The sequence below is a fragment of the Loxodonta africana genome, chromosome 10 (assembly GCF_030014295.1).
Source record: "Loxodonta africana isolate mLoxAfr1 chromosome 10, mLoxAfr1.hap2, whole genome shotgun sequence".
Classification (NCBI taxonomy): Eukaryota; Metazoa; Chordata; class Mammalia; order Proboscidea; family Elephantidae; genus Loxodonta; species Loxodonta africana.
Window position 1 is genome coordinate 64,384,542 of NC_087351.1, and position 24,292 is coordinate 64,408,833.

A 24,292-nucleotide genomic window follows, 5' to 3' on the forward strand; every position below is an offset into this window, starting at 1 on the left:
ACAGCACCCTGAGATGGCACAAAAACGGGGCGCAGCCCTAGCCCTCTGAACTGACCTCGGGGGAAGCCCAGCGAGTGCATGCAGGCAGCACAGAGACGCGGCTGACAGGAGGAGAAGTCACCAGGAGGCAGGGACTGGTTTTGGAGCCGGGAGTGCAGCGTCCCAGCCGGGGAACCTTGGTGCTCGGCTTTGGTCTGGGAGCGGAGGAACTAACCATGGATTCTGAGACAGCGCAAGCACGGGACGCGGGCCTGACCACTGAGGACAATCTCTACCCACCCAGCGCACACAGTCGACGTGCTCCTCGGGAATCTCAGATAAAACAGTCATCCCAAGCAACATAAGTACCTTTGTCTATACTCTCTCCTGTTTTTCTGAACCCTCCCCTCCCCTTCCCAGGCGGCTTCATTAACATTGGAATTTCCTGAGCCAGAGGGAGAACTGCTCCGCGGTTTTTCTTTATTTCTTTTCTTTTTTTTTTTTTTGGCTTTTCCTAACCCATTCTTCTGGCCTGAGAGAAGCAACCATAAAAAACCCAGGGACCAAAAATCCTTCCCTAATTGGACTAAAAAAACAGAACCAGCTCCAGCCAACCATATGTGATCCATAGTCTCGGGCTTTCATCCCTACAGGGCACAAGGTGGCTATTATAATGCAAAGGCATTTCTGATAGGGATCTGACTGCAATTGTTTCAGCAGATTTACTGGAAAGACAAGTTTCCCAGGTCTGATATCTCTGCTTATTCAACAGAGCCCTCACTGACCCACAACAGGGAACTGAGGGCTGAAGCTCCCCCCAGACCACCTAGCCTCCTGCCTTAGGGGTCTAAGAAGGGTGACACCTACCAATCTGTACAGGTACTTGCGTTGGGAGCCTAAGATCTGGTGCATACAACTATCACCACTACTTCTAGAGGTGGACCCAAAATCAGATTCTACTCAAGAACAGTGAATGGACACAGGCTTATATATCTGGTAACAGCCCAAACCAGCTGGTAATAGGACATAAGTGAGTCAAGGACTACAACAATCAAGACAGCTCAATCTAGTAGCCCATCTACGTATACTGAAAGAAAACAAAACAAGATAAGACTCAGTGAGCAAATATAGAATAAATCACTACAAGATCTTAGTGATGGCTCAGAGACAGCAGTCGATATCAAACCACATAAAGAAGCAGACCATGACTGCTTCTACAACTCCCCAAACTAAAGAATCAAAATCTTTCCCAAATGAAGATACAATCCTGGAATTATCAGATACAGAATATAAAAAACTAACTTACAGAATACTTCAAGACATCAGGGATGACCTCAGAAATGAAATAAGGCAATCTACAGAAAAAGCCAAGGAACACACTGATAAAGCAGTTGAAGAACTCAAAAAGATTATTCAACAGCATAGTGGAAAAATTAATATAAGTTGCAAGAATCCCTAGAGAGACAGCATGCAGAAATCCAAAAGATTAACAATAAAATTACAGAATTAGACAACACAATATGAAGTCAGAGGAGCAGACTCGAGCAATTAGAATGCAGATTGGGAGATCTGGAGGACTAGGGAATTAACACCAATACAGCTGAAAAAAAAATCAGATAAAAGAATTTAAAAAAATGAAGAAACCCTAAGAATTATGTGGGACTCTACCAAGAAGAATAACTTGCGTGTGACTGGAGTCCCAGAACAGGGAGGGAGGACAGAAAACACAGAGAAAATAGCTGAAGATCTGTTGGCAGAAAACTTCCCTGACATCATGAAAGAGGAAAGGATATCTATCCAAGATGCTCATCGAACCCCATATAAGATTGATCCAAAAAGAAAATCACCAAGACATATTATCATCAAACTGGCCAAAACCAAAGATAAAGAGAAAATTTCAAAAGCAGCCAGGGATAAAAGAAAGGTCTCCTACAATGGAGATAATAAGAATCAGTTCAGACTACTTAGCATAAACCATGCACGCAAGGCGGCAATGGGATGACATATACAGAGCACTGAAGGAGAAAAACTGCCTGCCAAGGATCATGTATCCAGCAAAACTCTCTCTGAAATATGAAGGCGAAATTAACACATTTACAGATAAACACAAGCTTAGAGAATTTGCAAAAAACAAACCAAAGCTACAAGAAATACTAAAGGAAATTCTTTGGTTAGAAAACCAATAATATCAGATACCAGCACAACACAAGGTCACAGAACAGAGCATCCTGATATCAACTCAAATAGGGAAATCACAAAAACAAATTAAGATTAATTAAAAAAAAAAAAAAAAAAAAAACGCTCAAAACAGGGCATCATTGAAGTCAATATGTAAAAGATCACAATAATCAAAAGAGGGACTAAATACAAGTGGCACATAACTGCCATATGGAGAGGGATACAAGGTGATATAGGACAACGCAAGTTAGGTTTTTACTTAGAAAAATAGGGGTAAATATTAAGGTAACCACAAAGAGGTATAACAACTCCATAACTAAAAACAAAAACCAAGAAAAATGTAACGACTCAGCAAACATAAAGTCAAATACTATGAAAATGAGGAACACACAATTTACAAAGAAAAACATCTCAGCACAAAAAAGTAAATGGAAAAATGAAATTGTCAACAACACACATAAAAAGGCATCAAAATGACAGCACTGAACACATACTTATCTATAATTACACTGAATATGAATGGACTAAACACACCAATAAAGACCCAGAGAATCTCAGACTGGATAAAGAAACACGATCCATCTATATGCTGCCTACAGGAGACACACCTTAGACTTAGAGACACACACAAACTAAAACTCAAAGGATGGAAAAAAATATATCAAGCAAACCATAAGCAAAAAACAGCAAGAGTAGCAATATTAATTTCTGACAAAATAGACTTTAAAGTTAAATCCACCACAAAGGATAAAGAAGGACACTACATAAAGATAAAACGGACAATTGACCAGGAAGATATAACCATATTAAATATTTATGCACCCAATGACAAGGCTGCAAGATACATAAAACAAATTTTAACAGAACTGAAAAGTGAGATGGACACCTCCACAATTGTAGTAGGAGACTTCAACACACCACTTTCAGAGAAGGACAGGACATCCAGTAAGAAGCTCATTAAAGACACGGAAGACCTAATTACTACAATCAACCAACTTGACCTCATTGACTTATACAGAACTCTCCACCCAACTGCTGAAAAGTATACTTTTTTTTCTAGCACACATGGAACATTCTCTAGAATAGACCACATATTAGGTCATAAAACAAACCTTTGCAGAATCCAAAACATCGAAATATTACAAAGCATCTTCTCAGCCACAAGGCCATAAAAGTGGAAATCAATAACAGAAAAATTAGGGAAAAGAAATCAAACACTTGGAAACTGAACAATACCCTGCTGAAAAAAGACTGGGTTATAGAAGACATTAAGGAGGGAATAAAGAAATTCACAGAATGCAACGAGAATGAAAATACTTCCTATCAAAACCTCTGGGACACAGCAAAAGCAGTGCTCAGAGGTCAATTTATATCAATAAATGTACACATACAAAAAGAAGAAAGAGCCAAAATCAGAGAACTGTCCCTACAACTTGAACAAATAGAAAGTGAGCAACAAAAGAATCCATCAGGCACCAGAGGAAAACAAATAATAAAAATTAGAGCTGAACTAAATGAATTAGAGAGCAGAAAAACAATTGAAAGAATTAACAAAGCCAAAAGCTAGTTCTCTGAAAAAATTAACAAAATTGATAAACCATTGGCTAGACTGACTAAAGAAATACAGGAAAGGAAACAAATAACCCGAATAAGAAACGAGATGGGCCATATCACAACAGACCCAACTGAAAAAATTAAAAGAATCATATCAGATTATTACGAAAAATTCTACTCTAACAAATTTGCGAACCTAGAAGAAATGGATGAATTCCTGGAAAAACACTACCTACCTAAACTAACACAATCAGAAGTAAAACAACTAAATAGACCCATAACAAAAAAAGAGATTGAAACGGTAATCAAAAAACTCCCAACAAAAAAAAGCCCTGGCCCGGATGGCTTCACTGCAGAGTTCTACCAAACCTTCAGAGAAGAGTTAACACCACTACTACTAAAGGTATTTCAAAGCATAGAAAATGATGGAATACTGCCTAACTCATTCTATGAAGCCACCATATCCCTGATACCAAAACCAGGTAAAGACATCACAAAAAAAGAATATTACAGACCTATATCCCTCACGAACATAGATGCTAAAATCCTCAACAAAATTCTAGCCAATAGAATTCAACAACATATCAAAAAAATAATCCACCACGATCAAGTGGGATTTATACCAGGTATGCAAGGCTGGTTTAATATTAGAAAAACCATTAATGTAATCCACCATTATAAATAAAACAAAAGACAAAAACCACATGATCTTATCAATTGATGCAGAAAAGGCATTAGACAAAGTCCAACACCCATTTATGATAAAAACTCTCACCAAAATAGGAATTGAAGGAAAATTCCTCAACATAATAAAGGGCATCTATACAAAGCCAACAGCCAACACCACTCTAAATGGAGAGAGCCTGAAAGTATTTCCCTTGAGAACGGGAACCAGACAAGGATGCCCTTTATCACCGCTCTTATTCAACATTGTGCTAGAGGCCCTAGCCAGAGCAATTAGGCTAGACAAAGAAATAAAGGGCATCCGGATTGGTAAGGAGGAAGTAAAATTATCTCTATTTGCAGATGACATGATCTTATACACAGAAAACCCTAAGGAATCCTCCAGAAAACTACTGAAACTAATAGAAGAGTTTGGCAGAGTCTCAGGTTATAAGATAAACATACAAAAATCACTTGGATTCCTCTACATCAACAAAAAGAACATCGAAGAGGAAATAACCAAATCAATACCATTCACAGTAGCCCCCAAGAAGATAAAATACTTAGGAATAAGTCTTACCAAAGATGTAAAAGACCTATACAAAGAAAACTACAAAGTACTACTACAAGAAACTAAAAAGGACATACTTAAGTGGAAAAACATACCTTGCTCATGGATAGGAAGACTTAACATAGTAAAAATGTCTATTCTACCAAAAGCCATCTATACATACAATGCACTTCTGATCCAAATTCCAATGACACTTTTTAATGTGATGGAGAAACAAATCACCGACTTCATATGGAAGGGAAAGAAGCCTCGGATAAGTAAAGCATTACTGAAAAAGAAGAAGAAAGTGGGAGGCCTCACTAGACCTGATTTTAGAACCTATTATACAGCCACAGTAGTCAAAACAGCCTGGTACTGGTACAAGAGGCATATAGACCAGTGGAACAGAATTGAGAACCCAGATATAAATCCATCCATATATGAGCAGCTGATATTTGACAAAGGCCCAGTGTCAGTTAATTGGGGAAAAGATAGTCTTTTTAACAAACGGTGCTGGCATAACTGGATATCCATTTGCAAAAAAATGAAACACGACCCATACCTCACACCATGCACAAAAACTAACTCCAAGTGGATCAAAGACCTAAACATAAAGACTAAAACGATAAAGATCATGGAAGAAAAAACAGGGACAACCTTAGGAGCCCTAATACAAGGCATAAACAGAATACAAGACATTACAAAAAATGACGAAGAGAAACCAGATAACTGGGAGCTCCTAAAAATCAAACACCTATGCTCATCTAAAGACTTCACCAAAAAAGTAAAAAGACCACCTACAGATTGGGAAAGAATTTTCAGCTATAACATCTCCGACCAGCGCCTGATCTCTAAAATCTATAGGATTTTGTTACAACTCAACCACAAAAAGACAAACGACCCAATCAAGAAGTGGGCAAAGGATATGAACACACACTTCACTAAAGAAGATATTCAGGCAACTAACAGACACATGAGAAAATGCTCTTGATCATTAGCCATTAGAGAAATGCAAATTAAAACTACAATGAGATTCCATCTCACTCCAACAAGGCTGGCATTAATCCAAAAAACACAAAATAATAAATGTTGGAGAGGCTGCGGAGAGACTGGAACTCTTATACACTGCTGGTGGGAATGTAAAATGGTACAACCACTTTGGAAATCTATCTGGCGTTTTCTTAAAAAGTTAGAAATAGAACCACCATACAACCCAGAAATCCCACTCCTCGGAATATACCCTAGAGAAATAAGAGCCTTCACACGAACAGATATATGCATACCCATGTTTATTGCAGCTCTGTTTACAATAGCAAAAAGCTGGAAGCAACCAAGGTGTCCATCAATGGATGAATGGGTAAATAAATTGTGGTAAATCCACACAATGGAATACTACGCATCGATAAAGAACAGTGACGAATCGGTGAAACATTTCATGACATGGAGGAACCTGGAAGGCATTATGCTGAGCGAAATTAGTCAGAGGCAAAAGGACAAATATTGTATAAGACCACTATTATAAGATCTCGAAAAATAGTATAAACTGAGAACACATACTTTTGTGGTTAAGGGGGGGGGAGGGACGGAGAGTGGGAGAGGGTTTTTTACTGATTAGTTAGTAGGTAAGAACTACTTTAGGTGAAGGGAAGGACAATATTTAATACACGGAAGGTCAGCTCAACTGGACTGGACCAAAAGCAAAGAAGTTTCCAGGATAAAATGAATGCTTCAAAGGTCAGTAGAGCAAGGGCGGGGTTTTGGGGACTATGGCTTAAGGGGACTTCTAAGTCAATTGGCAAAATAATTCTATTATGAAAACATTCTGCATCCCACTTTGAAATGTGGCGTCTGGGGTACTAAATGCTAACAAGCGGCCATCTAAGATGCATCAATTGGTCTCAACCCACCTGGATCAAAGGAGAATGAAGAACACCAAGGTCACACGATAACTATGAGCCCAAGAGACAGAAAGGGCCACATGAACCAGAGACTTACACCATCCTGAGACCAGAAGAACTAGATGGTGCCCGGCCACAACCAATGACTGCCCTGACAGGAAGTACAACAGAGAACCCCTGAGGGAGCAGGAGATCAGTGGGATGCAGACCCCAAATTCTCATAAAAAGACCAGACTTAATGGTCTGACTGAGACTAGAGGAATTCTGGCGGTCATGGTCCCCAAACCTTCTGTTGGCCCAGGACAGGAACCATACCCGAAGACAACTCATCAGACATGAAAGGGACTGGACAATGGGTAGGAGAGAGATGATGATGAAGAGTGAGCTACTTATATCAGGTGGACACTTGAGACTGTGTTGGCATCTCCTGTCTGGAGGGGAGATGGGAGGGTAGAGAGGGTTAGAAACTGGCAAACTTGTCACGAAAGGAGAGACTGGAAGGGCTGACTCATTAGGGGGAGAGTAAGTGGGAGTAAGGAGTAAGGTATATACAAGCTTATACCTGACAGACTGACTTGATTTGTAAACATTCACTTAAAGCTCAATAAAAATTATTACACACACAAAAAAAGATGGTACTGGTGAGTAGACAAAATCCTGAGAATTCTTAATAATATCCCAATACTGGAAGAGAAGAACTGAACAGTGAACTGGTATCTCCCTCTCTATTACGGCTGTATACCAAAAGGGGAAAGCAAAACAAATTCAGAGGGTAATGAGATACATGTCCGTATAAAACCAAAAAACCAAACTCAGTGCCTTCAAGTCGATTCTGACTCATAGCGACCATACAGGACAGAGTAGAACTGCCCCATAGAGTTTCCAAGGATGCCCCTATACACATGTGCAAAAGGAAAGGAAAAAACACCTATAAGCTTCTTTAAAAAGGAAAAATTGTTTGAAGGCAAAATCCAACCAAACAAAAAGAGATTAAAAATACAGACTCAGCAATGAAGCCAGTAAAATGACAGGCTGGCAAGCCCTGAATCTATTTCAATGTAGAAGTAAGGGTTTTAAAAAGTTGGAATTATGATTACAGAAAAGAATATAAATATTAAAAACCTTAACAATTTAAAAATAACACACGTGTTGTTCCTGTTGTGCTGTCCAGTCTATTCCAACTCACAGCAACCCTACATGACAGAGTAGAGAATTGACCCCTAGGGTTGCCTAGGCTGTAATCATTTCTGGAGCACATTACCAGGTCTTTCTCTCGTGAAGTAGCTGGTGGGTTCAAACTGCCAACCTTTCGGTTAGCAGCCAGGCACTTAGCCATTGTGCTACCAGAGCTCCTCCTTAAAAAAAATAATAACTTAAAAAAACAGAGGGGTAAAAGGAGCTGAGATGGATATAGCAAATACGTGATAAAGATGAGGTTAATTTCCTCATCTTTCACAGCAAGAAGTAAATTGATACTATGTAACATGGAAACATATTATTTTTAAAACACCATAATGATTTTAATTTCTTAATATTTTTCATAGTCATTTTCAACACTGAGGAATATGCCATAGCACTTAACCACTATGCCACTAGGGTTTATATTTCCTAAAGAGCCCTCTAATGATGAACATACATTTATTAAAAATTCAGCAATTCTTCCAGTTTCACATCAGTTTCTTTTCCTTCTATTAAATTCAAATAAAACTAAATATAACACTTATTATAAAGTTGTACTATAGGGTGGGTTTTTTATTATAAAGTAGTACGCATAGTATGCTATGCCCAAATTCATCCATCTACCCTCTATCTGTATCCACATCTGTCACAGATGGCTGGTGTGGCAGCCATCCAACAGTTAAATTTCTGAGTGATGAGATCAAGGTGACTTTTTTTTTTTACTTTTTTCTTTGTACTCTGTTTTACTGTTTGGATTATAATATACATGTACTATTTTTATTAAAAAAAAAAAAAAAAAAAAAACTCAGTGAGAAAGTCTACCGAAGGTTTTACACATGCTCAGGCCAACCCTTCAAACTTATGGGGAGAAAAGTCTGCTGATCACTGTCACAGAGTGAGTCTCTAATAAAATTCTTTCAGATTAACTCTAAGTAAAGTGGGGTACCAGAAATCCCACAGTTCCAGTATTTACCAACTTTTAAAACATTCACATAAGATCAAAGCATTCACACAAGAGGTCTTTTCTTAACCATGATGTGGTCTTTGTGATCTGAGAGTGGTCACCAAGGTTCAGAATTCATTGTTAACTCCCACAGAATACTTCCAATTGCACAATGCTATACTAGGGTTTCAGTGCAATAATGCCTCCAGGCATTAAAATATCATTTTATAGATAATCTATCTTCTATCTTTAATAAAGGATAACTCATAAACCCCCCTAAATGAAAGAAGCATGTCCAGGAAAAGGGGAAAAGATACAGCTCATCTAAGTAAAACTCATATCTGTGAATCAAATGGTAATAAATTTTATGTATAAATTAAAATAAGACACATACCAGCAGAGGTGCTTCCATTGTCTTAATAAATCGATGAATGTTCAGCGTAGTCAATGGCTGTTCCATTAGCGTTCTGCCACATTGCTGGATGAAATCCAAGACTGGTTTGCAATGAAAAAAGTACAGATGTGCATGTTGTATGTCTTCAGAACTACGGATGAAAAAGTAGAGACACATCCACTTAATCAAGTTCAGTGTGGGGTCCTTCTATCATCCAGAAAGGTAAAACAACATATCTCTGTGTCTTAAGTATCATGCTTTTTAAATTACCATTTTGATAAAAGTCTAAAAGTATAATATTAAAATAAAGTGAACTTATGCAAAAAAGATGACATAGGATATTAAAGAAAATAATCTTAATATTTTGAACAAACTACACGAGTTACATAAGCAATTATTTCCTAAACTCTTTTATATGATAGCTTCTGAATTAGGTTATAAACAGGAATATATATATATAAATGTGTAGATACTCTTTTTTTTTTTAAATAAAAGGCTGTCACCTTATGGACAATAAGATTATCTTCAAATATAGTTTGCTTCTCTAGAGCTATGCTAAATAAAGCTTTGTAACACAAATTTTCCAGGTTTAGTTTAAACCTAAGGCTGTTTTGAATAAACTTCAGCCAAAACATGCCTTAAGATAGAAACCATGTGATAGTTTGTGGGAGTTTGTGAGTTTGTATCTGTAAAATAACAAAACTCGGAAAATGTGGCTTACAATTTGAGTTTTGGCCTTCCCTTCAATGTAAGAATTCAAAGCTAAACTTGTAGTGGGGGTAGGTTTTGCCAAAATTAAAACAGCATTTTTTAAATCTCCATATGGCATTAGTAAAGTTTGGCAAAATGCACCAAAATTTTATTTTTAATAGGTTATTTTAATTCTTGATACATGCTTGAGCATCCAAGGTTCACTTTCAAACTCAATTACAAGTAATTTCTAATAGATTAAATGATTAAAGAAATGTCACTCGAAGATTTACTTAATGCCTGCTATGTGTTAGGCCAGGTGCTAAACTGAGGAAACAAGGATGAATAAAACAATTCAAACCCTTGAGAGCCTCAAACTAAAGGAGATATATTTAATAAACAAATAATTAAGAGATAAATACATAAAGTGGCATGAGCAACATAGAAATATTTCATTCTGTCTCAAACTGAGGAGGAGGGAGAAAGAGAGGGAAAAAGAACATCATTACCAAACTTAACAGAAAGAGAATGACTTACCCATGAAGCTATGAGAAATTGGCATTTCAGAAAAAAAAGGAATAATATAACCAAGGTACAATGAAAAGTATTTAACTGTTGAGAAAACCCTGAATAGTTACATATCGCTGACAGGAAAGTATTGAGAGCATGAGGACCCAACTGAGGTTGGGTGTTATGTCATAACATCTGAAATAATAAAATGATTTTGGAAAGGTATTTAATCAGGGATTTGCTTGCAGGTAACAAACCCATCTATCTAAAAAGGAGGAGACTTACTGCAAGTTTAGAGAGAGGTATCTCACAGAATACAAGGGAAAATTCAAATAACTGAATCAGAGACAGGGAAGACACAAGAATAAATGTAGAGACCTTGAACCTGCCATTAACATATTTCAAATGTTCAGGGTTCTTCAACTTGCCATTAACACATCTCAGCTCCCATCTTTCTCTCTGTGAAGATATCTCTTCTCTGCTTTATTTCTACATGGGAAAAACAATCCCTGTGTGCAAAACAGCTACCACGTTGTGTGATCCAGTTTCTCCATCTGAATTCCAAGTTCCTGGGAGAGAAGATCTAATTTTCCTCAGGCAACCCAATGGATCGGCTGGCCCTAGTTGGGAAGTCCATCCCTGATTAAACTGACTGTGATACGTGTGGGGCAGAGAGAACACTCTTCCTGACCCGGTACACAGATTCTGTAAGAAGGAAATATGAGGAGGTAGCGCAAAGAAGCACTGGTGTTTCTACAGCATCCTACCTTCCATCATATAAAAAAACCAAACCCAAACCCATTGCCATCGAGTTGATTGCAACTCATAGCGACCCCATAGTACAGAGTAGAACTGCCCTATAGGGTTTCCGAGGAGTGGCTGCTGGATTTGAACTGCTGACCTTTTGGTTAGCAGCCAAGCTCTTAACCACTGTGCCACCAGGGCTCCTTCTATCATATAGACCCTTTTTTAACAGATATAAAATTTCAAACATACTCAGACCCACTATGATACAGCAATTAATATTCTAGTTAATATTCTAGTCTTAGCCAGTGTTAAAGCCCCAGCACCTCGAACAGTGTCCAGCACATAGAAGGCATTCAATAAATATCTGTTGAGTTAATGAATGAACAAATTAAAGAAATGCATCCACCCCACCCTAATGGGGAGACAACACAAAGCCACATGCAACTATTTCATCCAGAAGCGATATCATAAGACTACTGTATTCAGAAACCACAGTTCTTCCCTGTCACTATAACTCCTCACCCTCCTGTTATCCATGAATAAATGATAACTCAAACATCTGATATACATCAAATATCAAAAGGATATGACAAAAGGGATAACCAAGTATTTAAAAATTCCAGTTTAAAATATGGAGAAAAAAAAGCCTTCCAGAACAGTACTATGCTCTGGTCATACATCAGAATATTATATATAGTATATCTTGCAAGGAAACCCTGGTGGCGTAGTGGTTTAAGTGCTACAGCTGCTAACCAAGAGGTGAGCAGTTCAAATCCACAAGGCGTTCCTTGGAAACTCTATGGGGCAGTTCTACTCTGTCCTACAGGGTCACTATAAGTCAGAATTGACTCCACGGCAGTGGGTTTGGGTATCTTGCAAAAGAGAATTTATAATAAAATGATAGGACCTATTATATTCTGCCAATTAATTATCCTCCCTTTTTTACTCTAAGCATGTCTCCATTATTTGCAACCATTCATTACTGGAAAAAAATACAAGCGGCTGACACAAAAGGTAGTACAAGCAACTAACCCTCAGATAAATTACGGGGCTAACATGGAATCACCAAGGGATAGACAGTAACAAGGCTTCCCCATCCAGATGGGAAACTGCCAGTATATGCTGGGGATAGTAGCAAAGTGAGCTGGCTTACTTTACCTTGAGACTTGGTGACTACTTACAGTGAGATTTTATAGTACTCTAAGCATAATTCTCAAATTGTCAGTTCAATAAGGAGAGACCAATGGAAAAGAGAATGCTGGTTAAAGTCCTACAGGACAATAAAAATATAACTTCTCTTTGTAGGGAGTATCTTCTCTGCATGGCATTAAAAAGTCACACAATCACCTTTTTGCCTTGCTTTGGATTAATTTTCCTGAAAAGAACTCTGAAGCTAACTAAACTTAAGGTCTTTAAAATGTGTAGGTTATTCCTCATATCCTTAAGTACTAAAGGAAAGAGAAAACTTAACCCTAACTTATCCAGCCAAAAAGCTAGCGAAAAGCAGGCCTCTAGCTATAATTGTTTGGAAGAAGTACAGCCAGATTGCTCCTTAGAAGCAAGGATGGTGAGACTTTGTCTCTTGTACTCTGGACATGTTATCGGGAGGGATCAGTCCCTGGAGAAGGACATCATGCTTGGTAAAGTACAGGGTCATCGAAAAAGATGCTCAATGAGATGGACTGACACAGTGACTGCAACAATGGGCTCAAACATAGCAATGATTTTAAGAATGGCGCAGGAGCAGGCAGTGTTTAATTCTGTTGTACAAGTGGTCCCTATGAGTCAGAAACAATTTGATAGAACCTAACAACAACAACAAAACTACAATTATAAGCTAGAAACTACACAAGAAAAGGAAACATTTAAAGCATTGTTCAAAAACTGTACTTAAATTCATTTTAAGAACAAAGCACCTTACAGAATGCTCACAAAGCACTTCTGAAACTTAGTAATGAAAGCTGTCTTTTTATCCCCTATTATCCCATGTCTCACTGCAAGAGATCTCTTCCTAAGATGCCTCACTTGGCCATTTGTGAAATCATGTCTTTGACTTATCCACATTGTCTTCACTCACCTTAATCTAACATCACTTCCATATATTTCACTCATTTTCAGACTGTACTACACAGATGATAGATATGAAAGGGATTTCAAGTTTCATTTATATATTCACATCTGTTTATGATTCCTTTCAGATAAATTCATGTGACAGCATTACGGAAATGTGGAATAAGTAATATAAAATAAGTGAACAACAAAAAAACTTTGAACAGTTGATATATGTCTCTTATACATACCCAATACTTTCCAAAAGGGCCATTTCTGTGGTTAAGACAAACTGATACGTGGTCCCATACACAAAAGCAGCTTCCATGACTGCTCTGTGCTCTGCAGAATAGATACAGGAGTTTTGAGAGAGGAGTTAGTTTGTGCATCTCAGTGACAACTTCTACTCTGAATATTTCCTTACACCCTTTTATGTTCTATTATATGTAAACTCAAAGAGAAAGGGGTAGACCCTTTAATAAAAATTCGTTGTAGTGATCCCAGTTGGGAAAATTCAGGCAGTTAAAGAAGTGATAAAAAGTCTATTCTATCCAAGGTAAGAGAAAAATTTAAAGAGAGTAGAAAATTTGTGACAGCTTCTTTCTAGTAGTGGGGAAGAACATATGAATTCACCACACAGCTTTGTTATATTTTGCATGAATCTGAGTGCCTTCCAACCTGAGGGGCTCATCTTCTGGCACTATATCAGACAACGTTCCGCTGGCCAATTTTATTTTTCCCCAGATGTAGATCGTTAGATCCTTCTTCCTAGTCTGTTTTAGTGTAGAAGCTCTGCTGAAACCTGTCCACCATGGGTGACTCTGTGCTATTTAAAATACTGGTGGCACAGCTTCCAGCAACACAACCACATGCAAGCCACTACAGTACGACAAACTGACAGAGCTCTATACTAGAGAACACAACTGGACCGGTAACATCATGATACATGGAGAAAATACTAAAGTTATCAAAGATTTCATTTTACTTGCATCCACAATCAACATCCATGAAAGCAGCAATCAAGAAATCAAATGACGTACGCATTGGGCAAATATGCTGCAAAAGACCTCTTTAAAGTGTTGAAAAGCAAAGACGTCACCTTGAGGACTAAGGTGCACCTGACTCAAGCCATGGTATTTCCAATCGTCTCATACGCATGAGAAAGCTGGACAACGAATAAGAAAGACCCAAGGAGAATCGATGCCTTTGAATTACACTGTTGGTAGAGAATATTGAATATACCATGGACTGCCAGAAAAATGAACAAACCTGTCTTGGAAGAAGTACAGCCAGAATACTCCTTAGAAGTGAGGATGGTGAGACTCCATCTCACTTATTTTGGACATGTTATCAGGAGGGACCAGTCCCAGGAGAAGGACATCATATTTGGTAAAGTAGAGGGTCAGCAAAAAAGAGGATGACCCTCAGCGAGAGGACTGACACAGCGACTGCAACAATAGGTTAAAACATAGCAATGACTGTGAGGAGGGTGCAGGACCGGGCAATGTTTCCTTCTGTGGTACATAAGGTCACCAAGTCTGAACTGACTCGATGGCACCAATAACAATATGTGTGTGAATGTGTATATAAGTTTTTGTTTTTTAATCAAACTTACACATAGTCTAAAGTGACAACAAATTCTACAAGGCATATTAAGAAAAACAGCTGTTTCCCTACCCCATCCTATTTCCAATTCCCAAGGACAGCTACTTTCAATTTTTTTTACTGTTTCTTTTAGTATTTACGTCCAACTTACTAAATGACATGCTTGTACTCACACTTCCTGAGCTCTCTTTCCTGAAACCCTACCCTACAAACACACTTTCCATCCCCTCAACTCTCCCAGTATTCTTATAATTTTTATTAGATCAATATTCAGCATTTACATTGTTATACTACCTACATATAAGCCACATGGTACTGAATGACTTTTCCTTTTTTGCACAGCTTTGTTTTCACTGCTATTTTAACTGTGCTTATTTTGTTTATATTTCTCCTTAATTTACTCTTAAACTCTTCCAAATTTGCCCAAACCTCTAATTCTTAATATCAGTTATTCAATCAATTCCATTTTCTTGGAGACATTTGTGCAGAGCCTTCTCATTTGCTTCAATATGGACAGTTGCCACTTGACCTACTGTACAACTATCATCCTGAGAGCAAATCTCCCCCTTTTCCTGCATGATGAATTTTCTCCTTTCTGCTGAATGTTTGTCATCAGCGTACAAATACCCATCTTAAAATTTTTCTCTCGACCCCACATACTCTTTGAGCCACTTTGTCCCCTTCCGTTTATAGCAACATTTCTCCAACAAGTCTCTATATTCACAGTTTCCAATTGTCCTCCACCTATTCTCTCTTATACCTCCCCTTCAATCTGGCATTTATCTTATCACTCTACAGAAAATGCTCTGGTCAAGGTCACCAATGACTTCCATATTGCTAAGCATAATGGCCAATTAGAAATCCTGATGGCATAGTGGTTAAGAGCTACAGCTGCTAACCCAAACGCTGGCGGTTTGAATACATCAGGCCCTCCTTGGAAAGCCCATGGGACAGTTCTACTCTGTCTTATATGGTCACTATAAGTCAGAATCGACTCGATGGCAATGGTAGGTTTAATGGCCAATTGGCACTTACCTTCATTAACCTTTCAATACCATTTCACACAACTGTTACTTCTCTATTCCTTAAAACCCTGTTTCCATGCTTCGTTCTCAAGGCACTCCCACCACACAGGCCATTCCTTCTCAGTCTCCTTTACCTCAGTGACCTGTAAATGCTGAAGTATCTAACAGATTTGGCCTTCTTTTCTTTCCCATCTAAGCTTACTCCCTTCACGACTCTTCTGGTTTGAAACTTTTATCTCCAAAATTTATGGACTAACGTGTATCCCCACAATAAAATCCAGACTAGTAATATCCAACTTGTTGTTGTTGTCGTTAGGCGCCGTCCAGTCAGTTCTGACTCATAGCAACCCTATGCACAAGAGAATGAAACACTACCGGGTCCTGAGCCGTCCTTACAATCGTTGTTATGCTTCAGCCCATTGTTGTAGCCACTGGGTCAAGCCACCTCACTGAGGGTCTTCCTCTTTTCCACTGACCCTGTACATTGCCAAGCATGATATCCTTCTCCAGGGACTGATCCCTCCTGACAACATGTCCAAAGTATGTAAGACACAGTCTCACCATCCTTGGTTCTGAGGAGCATTCTCATTGTACTTCTTCCAAGACAGATTTGTTCGTTCTTTTGGCAGTCCATGGTATATCCAAAATTCTTCGCCAACACCACAATTCAAAGGCATCAAATCTTCTTCAGCCTTCTTTATTCATTGTCCAGCTTTCGCATGCATATGAGGCGACTGAAAATACCATGGCTTGGATCAGGTGCACCTTCGTCTTCAAGGTGACATCTTTGTTTTTCAACACTTTAAAGAAGTCCTTTGCAGCAGATTTGCCCAATGCAATGGGTCTTTTGATTTCTTGACTACTGCTTCTATGGGTGTTGATTGTGGATCCAAGTAAAATAAAATCCTTGACAACTTCAATCGTTTCTCCATTTACCATGATGTTGCTTATTGGAGCAATTGTGAGGATTTTTGTTTTCTTTATGTTGAGGTGCAATCCATACTGAAGGCCTTTGATCTCCAATAGTACATGCTTCAGTAAGGTTGTGTCGTCTGCATAACGCAGGTTGTTAATGAGTCTTCCTCCAATCCTGATACCCCGGTTCTTCATATAGTCCAGCTTCTAGGATCATTTGTTCAGCATACAAATTGAACAGGTATGGGAAAAGAATACAACCCTGACGCACACCTTTCCTGACTTTAAACTAATCAGTATCCCCTTGTTCTGTCCGAATAACTGCCTCTTGATGTACAAGTTCCTCATGAGCACAATTAAGTGTTCTAGAATACCCATTCTTCGCAATATTGCCCATAATTTGTTATGATCCACACAGTCGAATGCCTTTGCATAGTCAATAAAACACAGGTAAACATCCTTCTGGTATTCTCTGCTTTCAGCCAGGATCCATCTGACATCGGCAATGATATCCCTGGTTCCACGCCCTCTTCTGAAACCGGCCTAAATTTCTGGCAGTTCCCTACTGCAGCCACTTTTGAATGATCTTCAGCAAAATTTTGCTTGAGTATGATATTAATGATATTGTTTGATAATTTCCGCATGTGGTTGGACCACCTTTCTTGGGAATAGGCATAAATATGGACCTCTTTCAGTCAGTTGGCCAGGAAGCTGTCCTCCATGTTTCCTGGCATGGATGAGTGAGCATTTCTAGTGCTGCATTCATTTGTTGAAATATCTCAATTGACATTCCATCAATTCCTGGGACCCTGTTTTTTGCCAGTGCCTTCAGTGCAGCTTGGACTTCTTCCTTCAGGACCATCAGTTCCTGATCATATGCTACCTCTTGAAATGGCTGAATGTCGACTAATTCTTTTTGGTATAATGACTCTGTGTATTCCTTCCATCTTCTTTTGATGTTTCCTGCATCATATAATACTTTCCCATAGAATCCTTCACTATTGCAACTTGAGGCTTGAATTTTTTCTTCAGTTCTTTCAGCTTGAGAAATGCTGAGTGTTCTTCCCTTTTGGTTTTCTATCTCCAGCTCTTTGAACATGTCTCTATAATACTCTGCCTTCTCCAGCTGCCCTTTGAAATGTTCTGATCAGTTCTTTTACTTCATCATTTCTTCCTTTTGCTTTAGCTGCTCGACATTCAAGAGCAAGTTTCAGAGTCTCTTCTGACATCCATCTTGGTTTTCTTTCTTGTCTTTTCAATGACCTCTTGCTTTCTTCATGTATGATGTCCTTGATGCCACTCCACAACTCATCTGGTCTTTGGTCATTAACGTTCAACACATCAAATCTATTATTGAGATGATCTCTAAATTCAGGTGGGATATACTCAAGTTTGTATTTTGGCTCTCGTGGCCTTGCTCTGATTTTCTTCAGCTTCAGCTTGAACTTGCATAGGAGCAATTGATGGTCTGTTCCACAGTCAGTCCCTGGCCTTGTTCTGACTGGTATTGAGCTTTTCCATCATCTCTTTCCACAGACATATTCATTTCATTTCTGTGTGTTCCACCTGGCAAGGTCCATGTGTATAGTCACCGTTTATGCTGGTGAAAAAGGAATCTGCAATGAAGACGTCATTGGTCTTGCAAAACTCTATCATTCGATCACCGGCATTGTTTCTATCACCAAGGCCATATTTTCCAACTACCGATCCTTCTTCTTTGTTTCCAATCACCAGTAATTATCAATGCATCCTGACTGCATGTTCAATCAATTTGAGACTGCAGAAGCTGATAAAAATCTTCAATTTCTTCCTCTTTGGCCTTAGTCGTTGATGCATAAAATTGATGTGTAGTCATATCAACTGGTCTTCCTCGTAGGCGTATGGATATTATCCTATCACTGACAGCATGGTACTTTAGGATAGATCTTGAAATGTTCTTTTTGACGATGAATGCAACACCATTCCTCTTTAAACCGTCATTCCCAGCATATTAGACTACATGATTGTCCATTTCAAAATGGCCAATACCAGCCCATTTCAGCTCACTAATGCCTAGGATATCAATGTTTATGCATTCCATTTCATTTTTGACAACTTCCAATTTTCTTAGATTCATACTTCACACATTCTAGGTTCTGGTTATTAATGGATGTTTTCAGCTGTATCTTCTCATTTTGAGTCGTGCCACATCAGCAAATGAAGGTCTCGAAAGCTATACTCCATCCATGTCATTAAGGTCGACTCCACTTTGAGGAGGCAGCTCTTCCCCAGTCGTCTTTTGAGTGCCTTCCAACCTGGGGGGGCTCACCTTCCGGCACGATATCAAACAATGTTCCGCTGTTCTTCATAAGGTTTTCACTGGCTGATTGTTTTCAGAAGTAGACTGCCAGGTCCTTCTTCCTAGTCTGAGTCTGGAAGCTCAGCTGAAACCTGACCTCCATGGGTGACCCTGTGCTGATATCTGAATACCAGTGACATAGCTTCCAGCATCACAGCAACATTCAAGCCCCCACAGTACGACAAACTGACAGACACATGGAACCCTTGTGGCAAAGTGATTAAGAGCTCAGGCTGCCAACCAAAACGCCTGCAGTTCAAATCCAGCAGCCACTCCTTGAAAGCCCCATGGGGCAGTTGTACTCTGTCCTAAAGGGTCCGTATGAGTCGGAATCAACTCAAAGGCAATAGGTTTAATATCCAGCTACCTTGTGGATATCTCCTCTTGGATGTCTAATGACTATTTCACAATTATGATGTTTAAAAGTGAATTCCAGAGCTTCTCCTCTGAACTATACATTCCCAGTCTTCCCCACCTCAGCTATTAGCAATCTTACCCTTCAAGTAGCTTAAGTCAAAAACCTAGAGTTTTCTCCACTATTTCTCTCTCACTCCACATCCAGTATGTCAGCAAATTCAGTTAGCCTTACCTTCAAAATGCTGCTAAAACTCCAACATTCATTGCCACCGCTGTTGCTAACACCCTGGTCTAAGCACCCCACCATCTTCTCTTGAATGCATTATTGCAATAACTTCCTGATTTTCTCCCCTATTCTACCCTTGGTCCCTCCAACCTATTCCAAACAGAGCAGTTAGAATGATCCTGTTAAAATAAAAATCAGAGAGTTCCAGTTTGGTCACAGCAATGTAAACCCCGTATAGTCCACCCTTCTCAATGATTACAACTAAAAACTCTGGACAAAATACAACCCTAGGACTCTGCAAAGTACACATAAGCAAGTGGTTTGTAGAGTATTATTTTATAAGTGTATTTAATACTCTATGTACTTAGTAAGATTTATGTTTATAAAGATGGAGATCTCCAATAAATGATTTTATTTCATAGAGTATACACAATTCTTAAAATACCATTAACAACATTTTAAATTAACATATTCAAGCTATAATCATTAACCAATAAATGTTCTGAAAGCATAATTATACTTGGTTCATAAAATGTTTGTAACTTCTTTACAACAAAATTAGGTATTAGTGATACTGCCAAAAGCAGATTTTCAAAAATCAGGAAAAAATGTGGTAAGGAGCAAATATCAAAATAAAAAAGAAATCCAGACAGTCAACAATATTAACTGAATACTAGAGAACACTACATCAGGTACTATGAGAAAGTGTAAAAAAAATAAATAAATAAAGGAAAAAACAGTATTAGGTAACACTTACAAAGCATCAACTATGTGCCAGGAACCATTTTAACTCTTCAAATGCATTTAATTATAAACACTAAGAGATAAGCACAATTATTTTTCTCATCTTATTAATTAGGAAACTGAGGTACAGAAAGATTTAATAACTTGCCCAATATCACAGTATCAGAAACTGGTAGAGCAAGGAGTCAAACCTAAGCATTCTGGCTCCAAAGTTCTAGTTCAATCACTATACTGTGCTGCCTGCTTAAAGAAAGATAACGTAACAGTAAGTACAGTGAAACCTGTGAGAGCTAGAATTCAACAGGACTCCCTTGTTTTCCGGGTCTCAAAACGTTGTCGCCTTTGACAGGGTACAGTCTTAACCATTTTTCTGTTGCTCTCTATTAGTGGAAAATATTTTACTCTTCCTTCCCTGATAGATTTCTGCCTTTCACAGGTTCTAGCTTTTGCACGTTTTACTGTATTAATTTTTTGGTCAAAATGCCCTATTTCAAGTACTTTAACATACGTAAGTACAGGGGCAAAGAGTAAAGTTAAAGTTGATAAATACCTGGTGTTCCAATGGCTCTTACATAAGCAAATGCAATATTTGCTTTTCCTTTCAGAACATTTTCTATGTTCTGAAGGTCTTCCAGAGTAGTAACATATTTTACTTCATTAAAAAGAAGGGCACTGAAATAAATAAAGATGTAATTAGTAGAAAAATCTGATACATATTGTGACGGTTAATTTTATGTATCAACTTGGCTAGGCTATAGTGTCCACTTGTTTGGTAAAACAGTATTAGTTCAGATGCTGATATAAGGATATTTCATTAATGTGATTAACATTTACAGTCAGTTAATGCTAAGTAAAGGAGATTACTCTCCATAATGTGAGTGGGCCTCATCCAATCGGTTGAAGACCTTAAGAACAAAAACTGAGGTTTCCAAGAAGAGAAGGAATTCTGCCTTGAGACTGTAACATAGATATCCTGATGGAGTTTCCAATCAGCCACTTGACCTATGGATTTTGAACTTGCCAGCCTCCACAATTGTGTCAGTCAATTGCTTAAAAGCATTCGATCTCTTTGTGGTTCTGTTTCTCTAGAGAACCCCAATGGCTAACATACGTACTTAGTTATTTAAAACATATTTGTTGACTTTGACAAAGGACCAAAGTTTTATTAAACGAGGAAAAGACAGTCTTTTAACAAATGGTGTGGGCATGACTGAATATCTGTAAAGAAATGAAATAAGACCCATACCATGTACAAAAACTAACTCAAAATAGATCAAAGACCTAAATAGAAAACGTAAAATGATAAAGATAATGGAAGAAAAAATAGGGACAAAACTAGGGGCCCTAATACATGGCATAAACACAATACAAGCCACAACTAACAATGCACAAACACCAGAAGATAAACTTGATAACTTAGAGTTCCTAAAAATTAAACACTTAGGCTCATCAAAAGACTTCACCAAAAGAGTGAAAAGAGAACCTATGCACTGGGAAAAAAATTTTAGCTACAACATCTGACAAGGGCCTAATCTATAAAATCTAAAAAAATTTCAACACCTCAACAACAAAAAGGCAAATAATCCAGGGCCAAGATGGCAGACAACCAGATACCTTCTATGGGCCCTCTTACAACAAAGGCTGGAAAAAACAAATGAATCGATAATATATGAAAATCTAGGAGCCCTGAACATCAAAGACAATGTTGAGGAGTCGGGCTGAATGGCCAGGGGAGGGAGAGACAGTTCAGAAGCAGTGAAGTGCCAGGGCTGACCTGGCTGGCACCCTGCAGGCTGGATCGGCTGGTGCACACAAGCTGAGAAAAGCAGTAGCATTCAGGATGCGTTTTCCACATTGAGAGAAATTGAGCAGCAGAAAGTCTACATAAGCCTCCGGAGCCAGGGAGAAATAACACTGGATCTGCAAAAGTTAAGTACAAGCATCTAACCTTCCACAAGGGATCAAAATAATCATTTCCCCTCTGGGAAGTGTCTCTCTTTCCCTCACCCACCTACTCCCGCTCTGCTATGGTCCTGGTCCAGCAGTGTCCAGCAGCTGCGGTACCCCCAGGCTGGAATTAGGACCCTTCACGCCCAAGCAAGTATTCCAGCTTTGGAGAGGGAACAAATAAATGTACAAACAGGAAAAAAGAAACTGCCAGCTCTCCTAAGCCAAGAACTCAGGGCAGGCACAGCCCCATTGCCTAGGCACAGGCATAAGGGGTCCATGGACTTCAAATGCCTTTCAACCCTGCCTAGATCTGTGTCGGCCCATTCAACAGCTTAGGCCCTCATTAACATAGTACAACAGGGCACATACCTGAAGCCTATTTTCAACTGCAACAGCTAAGCGGGAGTGGCAGAGGTGACATTTGACACGACCTTGCCCATTAAGCAGGGTCTTCACCCACTCCACCTAGCCACCCACAGCAGGAGTCCAGGAACAAGTGGTGCCTCCTAGTCCTTAGAGCCAACAGCACTGGGGTACCCAAAGTCTGGCTGCAAAACCCACCCACCTACATACTCTAGGGGACAGGGACAGACCTTCCATCCAGGCACTGAAGGGCAGACATCAGCCCCTACCTTTCTCAGCACATAACCCTGTACTTCAGTCAGATACCTGTGCCTGCTCCAATCACCCCTACATAGCCCTGCCCATCTAGGACTGTAGGTGAGAGCCTGCACCACACACTCAGTGACTGACAACCTAGACACCTGAACTGAATCCACACAAGAAAAATAGCAGACTCCTGGGATCACATACCTACTAGTAGCTCCAACCACATGGTGACAGGAATATGAGAGCTTCAAAGATACCAATGATCAAAGTAGTTCACATGCCCAGCCTATTTGGGTATATCAAAACAAAACAAAAGAAGAAGCTAGGACACATAAGCAACCATACAATAAATAAATACCGTAACATTGATGGCTCAGAGGTAAGAGTCAACATCAAATCACATGAACAGGCAGACCACAATAGACCCAGCAAGTGACTGAAACAAAGAACCAGGGAACTTCTTGGAGGAAGTGAAGGTCTTGGAATTACCAGAGTTAGAATTTAAAAGGTTACTATACAGAGCCCTTCAAGAGATCAGAAAGAACATCAGTCAAAATGCAGACCAAGCCAAGGAAGGTACAGATAAGACAATAGAGGAATTTAGGAAAACTACACAAGAGGAGAATGATAAATTTAACAGGCTGCTAGAACACATGAAGAGACAGCAAATAGAAATTCAAAAGATTAACAATAAGATTTCAGAATTAGACAACTCAGTAGAAAGTCATAGGAGTGAAAAAAGGCAATGGAAACCAGAATCAGTGAAATTGAAGATAAAGCACTTGACACCAATTTATTTGAGGAAAAATCAGAAAAAAAGCTTAAAAAAATGAAGAAACCCTAAGAATTACATGGGACTCTATCAAGAGAAATAACCTATGAGTGACTGGAGTATCACAACAAGGGGGGATAACAGAAAATACAGAGAGAATTGTTAAAGATTTGTTGGTAGAAAACTTCTCTGATATCGTGAAAGACAAGGAGGCATCTATCCAAGGAGCTCATCAAACCCTGCACAGGGTAGATGGGCAATATCACAACAGACCCAACAGAAATTAAAGGAATCATAAAAGGACACTATGAAAAACTGCACTCCAACAAATTTGAAAACCTAGAGGAAATGGACAAATCTCTAGAAAAAATTACCTACCTAAACTGACACAAACCAAGATGGAAAAACTAAATAAAT

At 38.8% G+C, this 24,292-nt stretch overlaps 1 protein-coding gene across 11 annotated transcripts in view; it reads right to left on the reverse strand.

The window, feature by feature from the left end:
* The window catches only part of TXNDC16 (thioredoxin domain containing 16), a 143,685-nt gene that overhangs the window by 75,234 nt on the left and 44,159 nt on the right, over window positions 1-24,292 (reverse strand). For all 11 annotated transcript variants that reach the window (XM_010588634.3, XM_010588637.3, XM_023546165.2 and 8 more), the window contains 3 exons: window positions 21,095-21,216; window positions 13,586-13,676; window positions 9,339-9,489 (listed from right to left, as the gene is read on the reverse strand). In XM_010588634.3, the coding sequence (XP_010586936.2) occupies window positions 9,339-9,489; window positions 13,586-13,676; window positions 21,095-21,216 (364 nt within the window). The remainder of the gene's footprint in view (window positions 1-9,338; window positions 9,490-13,585; window positions 13,677-21,094; window positions 21,217-24,292) is intronic.